Genomic DNA, 11696 nt, shown 5'->3' with positions numbered 1-11696 from the left:
CAAAAAAACATGGTGTCAAGTAGTGGAGGTTGGTTTTGAACTCCTGATCCTCGTCCTCTACCTCCTGAGTGCTACATTAGAAGTATGGGTCATTATGCTGGATAAGTTTTTTTTTTCTTTCTAGACCATGTTTAGTTTTGTTTTACACAAGTAATAGAAGTTTCTGTATGTTTCATTCTCGTTATTCTTGGATGCATTTCTTATGTGTATATTTATTATATTTTGTGCATTTGTCTGAATTCTAAAAATGTGTTATAAGTAGTAGAAATAGGGTTAACTGCCTTTAGACTTCTCCAAGAGGTGGTGATGGCTCCTTTTCCTTTCCAGGGTCTGGAAAGTCTTACACCATGATGGGCACAGCCGACCAGCCAGGACTAATCCCCAGACTCTGCAGTGGACTCTTCGAGCGGACCCAGAAAGAGGAGAGTGAAGAGCAGAGCTTTAAAGTCGAAGTATCCTACATGGAGATTTATAATGAGAAAGTTCGAGACCTTCTTGACCCCAAAGGGTAAAAGACTTGGAGGCTGGAGTGCTGGGCCTTTTTGAAACAGACAGATTGCCTTTAGAGAAGTCTGTAATTGAACTGTAGTGGAGAGTGGTCTCGCCATGCTGTTTGTGATTTATGTTTACACGGATCAGCTTCCCACAGCCAGTTTTGGGGTCGTTGGAGCAGGCAGAGTGATGATGCAGGTCTGTACTTGTGCCATGCTGCCTCTCCTCTCATTACCCAAAGCCACAGACAAAACAGAGGTGGCGAGAGGCAGTCATTTAATACGAGTGTGCTGTAGCCTTCAGTGATTCAGCTTTTTTCTTTAGAGGCAGTAAATTTTGGGTGGTTTTCTGTGGTTGGTTCCAGGTGTGAATTGAGGTGGGAGGTAAACTGGGAGCTTGAACGCACTCTCAGGGTAGTTAATGTAAAAACTCCCTCCCCTCCCAGGGTAAGAAACGCCCCTGATTTCATGGTGACTTTGAAAGAGAACTGCATTAGAGCATAAGGAGGTCCTTAGAATTGCTGTGCTCACCCTGCGGCCACATGGAACTGAATGAGGAGGGGGAGAGGTAGCCGAGGAACCTATGTACCTCAGGGGGGTGGGGAGATGGAGAGTGGGAAGCAAAGACTGTTTGAGTGAGGAGGGTGGATCAGGAAAGATGACGTGAGAGACAGAGAATCCCAGTGAGGCTCAATCAAGAGCAAATGGATCTCAGTACCTGACAGCCACCTTTCTTTGATAATGATCTTCAGCTGGAGCTTGAGTTGACACTTGATAGTTTGTCCACACTTTACCTATCCATTGTGTATCAAGTCATCCTTTTTTTTTTAAAAAAAAAAAGTTTTATTTATTAATTATGTATAAAATGTTCTGTCTGCATATATCCCTGCACACCAGAAGAGGGCACCAGATCTCATCACAGATGGTTGTGAGCCACCATGTGGTTGCTGGGAATTGAACTCAGGACCTCTAGAAGAACAGTCAGTGCTCTTAATCTCTGAGCCATCTCTCCAGCCCCTCAAGTCATTCTTATATGCCAGGCCCCATGCAGTTCAGAGGAAGAGCCATAGTATGGAGAGAATCAGTTTTGCAGACAAGTTAGAGGGGCATGCAGTCTGCTTCTCACTTGTGAGGGACGCTAACCCAAAGCAGAGTGTAAAAAGGGGAGGGGGCCTTTTCCAGAGCCAAGAGAGGATTCTGTAGAGGTGCTTGATGGTTTATATGCTGAGTAGGGGTTTGTCCACTCAGAAGTGAGACGAGACCCACTCATGTATAGGCACAGCCTTGTGGAAGTGTATGGATATCATTCATTTGCAGGATGGTCATCTTTCAGCTGGAGGGTAAGGTATGTAGAAGCCAGAGGCCAGAGATAGGTAGTCATGGATTAGGCAGTCACATTTTGCTCCCTATGTACTTTTTAATTCAGCCTTCCTGCTTTCCTTGTATTTTGACCTCTGTGAGATGGCTAGTTTCTTTGAGATAGCTCAGACCTACCCTTCCCAGGAGCAGTCAACTGTTAGGCTTTATAGCTGTTTATGCCTGTGTTCTGTATCCCCAGCAGACTGGTTTGAAGTCTGCCAGTCAGGTGTGTTTAGTCTTTAGTGATTACTAGTTTGTTTTGCATGTAGCTTAGTGCTCAGCACGTGGGCTTTGGAGTCTCACAGCTCAGGATCCTCTTGTTACTGGTTGAGCAAGTTCCTTACACGTCCTCGGCAAACTGCACAGGGAATGAATGATGCTATTTACAGCATCCCAGAGGGCTGCTGTGAAGATTGAGAGTGTGGTACACCTGAGGTCTCTGGACTTCCGGCATACAGTAAGGGCTCAACGTGTGCGGGCTGTGGTGTTTTTCTATGAAAGTTCCTTGAAGATTTAAAAAAATGGTTTCCTTTTTAATGTAAAAACTTTTGTGCATGTGTGTGCATATGTGGAGGTCAGAAGAGGGTATGGATGCCCTGGAGTTGGAGTTAACGTAGTGAGCAAGCAGTCTGCTGTCTGTTGAGTGGAACTCCAGCCTGCAACAAGAACAGCAAACGCTCTTAACAGTTGAGTCACCTTGCCAGACCCTACAAGCATTTCTGTTTCTGAAAAGTCAAAGTAATTGGATCAGAAGTTTTAAATAAGATTTTATTTCAACCAGAGTATTTGTGAAAACTTCATTTTAAAAATGATTTTATTAATTAATAAAGTGAAGTACTTTCAATGCAATGCCCATCAAAATCCCAGCAAAATTCTTCAAAGACCTCGAAAGAATGGTACTCAACTTCATATGGAAAAGCAAAAAACCCAGGATAGCCACAGTAATCTTGAACAATAAAAGAACTTCTAGAGGCATCACAATCCCTGACTTCAAACTCTACTACAGAGCTACAGTACTGAAAACAGCCTGATATTGGCATAAGAACAGACAGGAGGACCAATGGAACCGAATAGAAGACCCAGATATCAATCCACACATCTTTGAATACCTGATTTTTGACAAGGAAGCAAAATATATCAAATGGAAAAAAGAAAGCATATTTAACAAGTGGTGCTGGCATAACTGAATATCAACATGTAGAAGAATGAAAATAGACCCATATCTATCACCATGCACAAAACTCAAGTCCAAATGGATCAAAGACCTCAACATAAAGCCAGCTACACTGAACCTCATAGAAGAGAAAGTGGGAAGTACACTTGAACACAATGGCACAGGGAACCACTTCCTAAATAGAACCCCAGCAGCACAGACACTGAGAGGAACAATTAATAAATGGGACCTCATGAAACTGATAAGCTTCTGTAAAGCAAAGGACACGGTCAACAAGACAAAACGATGGCCTACAGAATGGGAAAAGATCTTCACTAACCCCACATCAGACAGAGGTCTGATCTCCAAAATATACAAAGAACTCAAGAACTTGGACACCAAAAGATCACATAACCCAATAAAAAATGGAGTATAGACATAAACAGAGAGCTCTCAACAGAGGAATCTAAAATGGCTGAAAGACACTTAAGTAAATGTTCAACATCCTTAGCCATCAGAGAAATGCAAATTAAAACAACTCTGAGATTCCATCTGTAAGAATGTCCAAGATCAAAAACACTGATGACAACTTACGCTGGAGAGGTTGTGGGGTAATGGGAACACTCCTGCATTGCTGGTAGGAGTGCAAGCTGGTACAACCCCTTTGGATGTCAGTGTGACGATTTCTGAGAAAATTGGGAAACAGCCTTCCTCAAGACCCAGCAATACCACTTTTGGGTATATATCCAAAGGATGCTCAATTGTCCCACAAGGACATGTGCTCAACTATGTTCATAACAGCTTTGTTTGTCATAGCCAGAACCTGGAAACAAACTAAATGCCCCACCATTGAAGAATGGATAAGGAAAATGTGGTGCATTTACACAATGGAGTACTACACAGCAGAAAAAAGTTCCAGAGAACTTAGACAACAATGAGGACACTAAGAGAGACTCACATAGATCTAATGCACATGGGAAATAGTAGAAAAAGACAAGATCTTCTGAGTAAATTGGGAGCATCATGGGGACCCTGGGGGAGGGTTGAAGGGGAGAGGGGAGAGGCAAGAAGGGGAGCAGAGAAAAAATGTAGAGCTCAAGAAATATCAATAAAAAATAAAATGAAGTACTGATTTTATTAATTCAGTGACTATCATGTAAAACAATATAATCTTGTTTTGCTTGAGCACAATGTAGTGTATATACATTGTCTTTAAGAACGGGAGCAGGGAGGTTGGAGAGCTAGATGACTTACTGCTCTTTCAAAGAACATGGGTTCAGTTTCTAGTACCCACACGGTGGCTCACATCGTCTCTAACTCCAGATCCAGGTCCTTTTCTGGCCTCTGTGAGCACGAGGCTTACAAGTGGCTAACAGACATAAGTGCTAACAAAACACACACATAAAAAGGAGGGGGAGGTAGTGCTGAGGAGACAGCTTACTCTGTGAGGTGCTTGCTGTGAAAGCACAGGAACCTGAATTGGATCCCTAGAACCCATGTTTAAGAAAAAATCCATGTGTGATGGTGTGTGCTTGTAATCCAGTACTAAGGAGGCAGAATCAGGCATATCTCTGAGGCTTACAGGCTGCTGGCCTAGCTAGCTACTCATGGAATCCCAGGTCCTAGTGAGAGACCTTGTCTCAAATAATAAGGTGGAGAATATCCCAAGAGTGATTTCTGAGGTTGACCTCTGGCCTCCACAGGTACACATTTGTTCATACACATGCCTACACACAGTTGAACATGCACATATACCCACCCACATACGTATACATATAAACAAAAAGGAAAATTGAAGGACTAAAAGTTAATCGCAAACTATGTGCTGTTGTAAAAGGTGAGCAGTAACCCAAATCTCAGGCTGTGTCCACTTCAGCTGAGCTCAGCACCATATTAATCAACCACGTGGCATCATCTGCATTCATAGAACATTTTAAGTTGAACATAGGATGCTAGAAGATTCTGAATCATTAGGTAATACTAAGCTGAAAGACAGTAAGGCTTTTAGATGGCCGAGTTATTTCTTGGTTCCCCACTTCCTCAGTACCTCTGCTCGCTTCCCATATGGTGGATGAAGTAGAGATGGTACCAGGTCCCCCTGTTACTGTACTCTGTCTCCAGGCCCCCCCATTCCCTGTACTCTGTCTCCAGCCCCTCCCCCCCCGTTACCTGTACTGTACTCTACCAAACCCTGCGGCTGATACCTCGCAAGTCCTCTTTGGCACCGTAGTTGTTTCTACTTTGTTAGCCAAGTGTGTTAATTCTCTGAGTGACTCTTAGATACCAGGGATTGTATAGGAACTATAGATCCCCAAAACTATTATTAATACAAGGCAAAGTCTATTATGCAAATAAAGTTTGACCCCTGGCAGAGGTGGGCAGACAAGACAATTGACAGGAAAGATTGTAAAGGAGCATGGGCGTCAGCTGAGGGGCATGAACCTTAGGCACCAAAAACTACCACAGAATTTTAAACATTCTAACTCATTTATTTTGAAAACGTAGTATCTTTTGGTGGCCAAACAAACACATAATACAGATAAAACAATATCATCACCTAAGATTTCACTGTTAGTAACTACTCTTTTTAAAAATAATTTTAATTGACAATACTTTCCTCTATAGATTACAGTGGGCTATTTTGGGATATGTAGACACTGTGGAACAGCTTCCTCAATTTAACTAATTTATTTGTTACCTCAATTGTCATTTTATTTTTGCTGTGGTGTGAAACCCATTCCCATCAATTTTGAATTATGATTATTACACAATGACTGACTGTAGTCACCATGCTGTTTGTGGGTCTCAGACTTTTCCCATCCTGATCGAAACTTGGTGCCCTTTAGCCAACATCTGGACAGGTGTTCCTAGTATTTTGCTGAAAGCATTGAGAGTGCCACAGCTGCAAGCTTGCTGGGAGATTTGTTTTAGAAACTAATGAACATTTGCTTCTTTTTTATTGAATCTCTTGTGCATTTATTGAAACAGCCATTCTTCCCCGTTTTCTCTAGTGTGTCAGTGTGATAAAGTGTGCAGACCCTCTTGTTAGAACAACCAGGCAAGCCTTAGATAAGCTCAGCATTGTGTCTTTTAAATCGCTGTGAGAGCCATTTGTTGTCTTTGTTTGTCTGTTCACTGCTGAGCTACGCCTGTGGTTTTTCTGTCTTGGTGCTGATTCTGGGATAGACAAGGAGATTGTTGGTATTTATTTGACTCTGCATTCTTCGTGGTAGTAACTAGACTTCCCACGCTTACCCTTTTGAGGCATGTGGTATTTTACCATATTTTCAAGCTTTTCTTCCCAGCAAGGGTTTTAAAGTTAGGTTTAAATCCTCGAGGAATCCAGTCAGCTCCTCTGCTCTTTGGGGGGTTCCGTCTTGAAAGAAGTGTACATTTCTATGAAGCACAGTCAAGTCCTTCTAAAAAAGGTCATCACTAATGGATCCCATCTCTGTCATGAACAGAAGCCGTCAAACTTTGAAAGTGAGAGAGCACAGTGTGTTGGGACCCTACGTGGATGGACTTTCTAAACTGGCTGTCACAAGCTACAAGGTAACAGCATTCTTTATATAAGCTGCTTCAATTTACTGTAATTTTGGCTCATTACATGTCTTTGTATTCTAAAACTTTTATTATTTTTATTATATGTATGAGTGTTTGCCTGCATGTATGCCTGTGTACCATGTGTGTGCCTGGTGCCTCTGAGGCCAGAAGAGGGCATCAGATCCCCTGGAACTAGTGTTACAGTCTTATGAGCTGTTATGTGGCTGCAGGAAATCGAATTCATGTTTTCTGGAGCCATCTCTCCAGGCCTGTGTTATATTTTTAAAATTTACAATACCATCATTTAGTAACTCATAGAAACTAGGCAGTAAATGTCACCTAGTTACAGTGGGGCCTCTGGGTCATCACAACTGATGGATCTAGGATGGCCTTGGGAAAGTTCTGGAAAGGGTTTTGCCTGTGTTGCTATTTTTGCAGCTAATGATTTTACTTTGAGAGTATTTGTTATGTTAAATTTTTTTTACTAAGTACCATTCTTTTTAATTTATACAGCAGAAGTATAATTATATGACTTGTGGAATTTTTCATAGATGTTTGGCAGTTTTAAGATTATGTTCAAGTGCCGGGCGGTGGTGGCGCACGCCTTTAATCCCAGCACTCGGGAGGCAGAGGCAGGCGGATCTCTGTGAGTTCGAGACCAGCCTGGTCTACAAGAGCTATTTCCAGGACAGGCTCCAAAACCACAGAGAAACCCTGTCCCAAAAAAAAAAACAAAAAAAAAACAACAAAAAAAAAAGAGATTATGTTCAAGTATATACATCATAAAAACATACCAGGATTTTATTAATGTTTCTGTAAGGATTGTTAGATGTTTTGTTGTTATGTATCCTTAGTGTCTAGGAAGTACCTGGCATATGGTAGATGTTTTCAATATACATATGAGTGAGTTAAAGAATAAGCAGTGATTTAAACTGTCCTTTCCTGTGGGGGGAAAAATGTCTGAAATAGGTAGTCTGAGGCTGGTGTCACGACTCCAAGCTGTTGGTAGGGACCTCAGGTCCTTCCCTTCTGCACAGGGAGATGCTGTAATCCCAGCCTCTTACATTCCTAATGCCTCTTACAGCAGAGCTATGATGGCATGCCTGCTTCCATTAAGGAGGATCACCCAGATGGTCTGTGTTACACTTTAGTTAATCATGTGGCCAGGCTGGGTGGCAAAGACATCTGGGAAATGCAGCCTCTTGGTTCTGCCACAGCCGACTCAGCGGAAGAGAGGGCTCCTTCACTGGAAAGAGCAGCGGGTGGTGGGAGGCAGCTGTTTTGCGTGCTCCCATCTCTCTCAGTCCTCATTTCACAGATCCTTGTCGATGACTTTGCTATGTGTGTGTATTTGTTCTTTATTGCTTGTGACCCAGGACCTTGTCACACCAAGCAAGCCTATCGCTCCTGGGCTCTATTCCCAGCCCAGTGATGATAATTTGTGTTGTAATTAATGAAGCTAAGGTTGGATTGCTCTAGTCATTTTCAGAGCTTGTAACTCTTGGGAGTGAGGAAAAGACAGGGTATCACTGTGTCATCCTGGATGCCCTGGAACTCCTGTGTAGACCAGGCTGACCTCAAACTCCCAGAGATCCACCTGCCTCTGCCTCCCGAGTGCCTAGGATTAAAGGCGTACACCGCCACCACCACCACCTGGCTGGGGTAAAGGAAATAAAATCTTTTTTATTTTTTGCTTTTTAGATAACTTGTTTTAATAGCATAAACTTGTGTTGCTTTTTACAACTAAATGTACTTAATTTTGTTTTGTTTTTAATTTCTGGAGTAGGTGAATATCAGCATCTCATGTCACTCAAAGAATTGTTTCTAATGTTGTGTATGGCACTGTAGCGTCCATGCAACTACATATACTACGGTTCTGTAGCGCCTGTACTAAGTGTACTGTGGTACTATGTCTGTAGCCCACACAGGGAGAGTTCATAAGCCGGACAAGGTGTTGGAAATTGAAACATACAAAGAGACAGACAGAGACAGAGACATGGCTCATCCTTGAATTCCCCAAGAATGCCCCCTTTATTGTGTTCAGGGGCAGCTTATATAGGGCTCTGGCCACGCCTCAGCTCTCGGGATCTTTCGGTTGCAGTCCCATCAGAAACCACTGCCCTGCCATCGGGCTCATGCTCAGAGTAGCTGCAAGCATAGGAAAGACAAGCTGTTTATTCTGGCACAAAAAATTCAGGGTCTGGGGGACCACAGTCCCCAACATGGCACATCTGTGATTCAGTACTGTGGAAGTAGAGGCAGGAAGATCACAACGTTGAGGCCAGCCTGGGCTACCTTGTAAGATCCCATCTGTGGGTTGAGGGAATCTAAGTTCTAGCTTTTCTGTGTCAAAGCTGCCATTTACTCCCGCGTCTGCAGTAAATAATGTACTTTACTTGTTTCTCAGAAACAGTGTGGAGCTGTTGTATTCTCGCTGAAAAACAAAATGTAGCCTCTAAGAACTTGGGTGCTTGTGCTAGTGTGGGAGAGTCACACTTACTCACAAATAACCAAATGCATGCCTGTAACCTGTTTCCACTTAGGATATCGAGTCTCTGATGTCCGAGGGCAACAAGTCTCGCACAGTTGCTGCAACCAACATGAATGAGGAAAGCAGCCGGTCCCACGCAGTCTTCAAGATCACCCTGACACATACTCTGTACGATGTGAAGTCTGGGGTGAGTAGCTTCCAAAGTGATTATGGCTCATCCTGTTCTCTCTGATGGTGGCTGTTGGTCAGGACTAGGGACAAAGGTCCTGACTGGAATAGAAGCTGAGTGAGGTGCTGCAGTGCTGTTGGAGCACCCCAGTAACTCTAGGAGTCACTCCTAAAACCACAGGGACACTACAGCTGCAGTCAGGAGTGGAGAAATTGCTTCTGTCAGTGCAGCTGCCTCTTAGCACCCTGGAAGTTGTAGAACGTCCTGGGAACCTCAGATTCCATGACCTGCCTGATGGTAGAAAAAAAGCCAGGAAAGACACTTGGCTTCTGCTTTCCAGTCGTTAGCAAGAGGGTCTGAAAGTCCCTGAGGCCTGGCTGCAAGGGAATCTTGGGCTAGGCCTGAGACCTTCCCCCACCCCATTCCAGAGAGAGGGCAGTGACCACAGCAGCTGGGCATTTACACCCTGATGTGGGCTGTCTGGTGCAGCCTGTGTTGGGGAAGCATGCCATAAGATCATTAGACTGTGTAGAGCACCCTTGCAGCGCTCGTTTGGGACCCTGTGAAGACTCAGGGCTTCTGCATGTTGGGAACATCTCTGCCGACTCACTCCCTGTTCTCTCCCGTCATGTGAAGACTGCCTTACGAAATCCATCCCTCAGGACCTCAGTTTTGAATACTGGAAGCCAGAATCACCTCCTGGCTGGGTGCTCCACATTGGTAGTGTTTTTCCTTGCTGAAAAATCACTTTTTTCCTCCATCACATCCAGATTAGTGTTAGAAACAAAGTTACTTGTTTTTGAGTTCCTTTTTAGTGTAAAGCAAAACAAAGCAAATACCACATTGAAGACTTTTTTAAAAGTCCTTTTGATTTGGAAAGCAAAATATTCTTTTGTTATGTTTATTTTATGGAAATATTGTATTTTTTGCAGTGCTGAGAACAGAACCCAGAGTCTTCTGCATGTTAGGTGAACATCTGCCGCTGAGCTACATTCCCAGCCAGATGATAATATAGATTTTAAAGGGAAGTTTCCAAAATAGTCGAATCTGCAGATCCTAACATTGCTTTCTCACAATTTCTGTTTTGATGATGAGGTAAAATAGAAAACTTGTCACGAGTTTGTGATCTGGTGGAGTGAAACACCACTGTCTAAGACCACAGCTGATGGTAGAAAACTAAAGCCAGTCAGATTCAAGGAGAAAATGTTTTTGACTTTTTGAACAATTTTAAACAAGAATGTAACTATATTGTCTCTAGATAACTGGCTAATATTTGTGAAATTTTAAGTACAGTTTCAAATCATTAATCTTTTGATCTTAAGAGCATTTTTTGTATACATCTCTGAAAATTTTACCAATCTCTCCAAAATGTCCCATTTTGTAGCATTTTTGCTGAGGCCATCAAGTCCCTTGTTTGCTAACGACTGGGCTAGCAAATTCTGTCAGTTTTGTGCTAGGTGGTGTTTTTCTGCAGTGCACAGCAGCAGTACAAATGAGACGATAAGCTGTTCGAAGGAGCCAGCCTGTTTTTGGCATTCATTAGCTGTTTGCCAGCATGTGTCGATTTTCTTTGCAGACATCTGGAGAGAAAGTGGGCAAGCTGAGCTTAGTGGATTTAGCTGGGAGCGAACGAGCCACAAAAACTGGAGCTGCGGGCGACAGGCTGAAGGAGGGCAGCAACATCAACAAGTAAGCCTCCCAGAATCACATTCTTGAATTGCTTTACAGAGTTGATCGAAAAATAGGGGAACATCTGTGGGTATTGGAGTAAGATGATTCTGGAACGATTGAGGCAATGATGAACAAGCAGTTTGGATTTTTTTCTCTAGTGTTTCCCATGAGCCAGGCTCATTTTCTCATCTGTGGAGTTGTTGATGGGACCGAGGAGCACAGCCCTCAGTCAAGTCAGGGCTTCTCAACAGTACCCCTATTGACACTAGATGACTCCTTGTCCTTGGGGGTGGAGGATGCTGTGCATTGTGGGATGTTTGGTAGACTCCCTGGCATCCACTCACTAAGAGATGACCCCCAGTTCTGACAACCCAGTCTCTTCTTTTTGACTTACTGTTACCTATGGAGCATAGTCATTCTCCTCTTGAGAACCGCTGGCCTGCAATGGAGAGAAAGCCAGTGACCATCCATCTCTGAGTGAATGTGCCAGCCACATTGGGTTGTCAGAGTGTCAGAAGTAAGACTTTACTAAGTACTGCTTCACCTGCCAACTATATCAATGCATATGGTTCTCCCTCAGGCTGAATCGTTACCTCTTCATGGAATCAAGTCTTCCCTCCCCTCAGGGTTCCCACAACCATGAGTCGAGGCAACAAATGGGGACTGTGGAACACTTCTCTAATATGGAATCTGACTGACTTGTGCAAATGTGTTTGTTAGCACTATTGCTTTAATTGGTATTTTACCTTGTGGATTCTTCTTGAAGATGTTCATTGTTTATTTTATCTTTACTTGAAGTTTTACACTTCATATATTTTA

The 11696-nt window shown here is 43.1% G+C and overlaps 1 protein-coding gene across 1 annotated transcript in view; it reads left to right on the top strand.

The window, feature by feature from the left end:
* The window catches only part of Kif13b (kinesin family member 13B), a 150105-nt gene that overhangs the window by 56686 nt on the left and 81723 nt on the right, over nucleotides 1–11696 (top strand). The window contains exons 6-9 of the mRNA XM_013349264.2: nucleotides 328–508; nucleotides 6468–6555; nucleotides 9090–9224; nucleotides 10783–10895. Coding sequence (XP_013204718.1) covers nucleotides 328–508; nucleotides 6468–6555; nucleotides 9090–9224; nucleotides 10783–10895 — 517 coding nt within the window. The remainder of the gene's footprint in view (nucleotides 1–327; nucleotides 509–6467; nucleotides 6556–9089; nucleotides 9225–10782; nucleotides 10896–11696) is intronic.

The sequence above is a fragment of the Microtus ochrogaster genome, chromosome 17, assembly GCF_000317375.1.
Source record: "Microtus ochrogaster isolate Prairie Vole_2 chromosome 17, MicOch1.0, whole genome shotgun sequence".
NCBI classification, from domain to species: domain Eukaryota; kingdom Metazoa; phylum Chordata; class Mammalia; order Rodentia; family Cricetidae; genus Microtus; species Microtus ochrogaster.
Note: the sequence above shows the minus strand (reverse complement) of the source record. Positions and strands in the feature narration are given on the sequence as shown.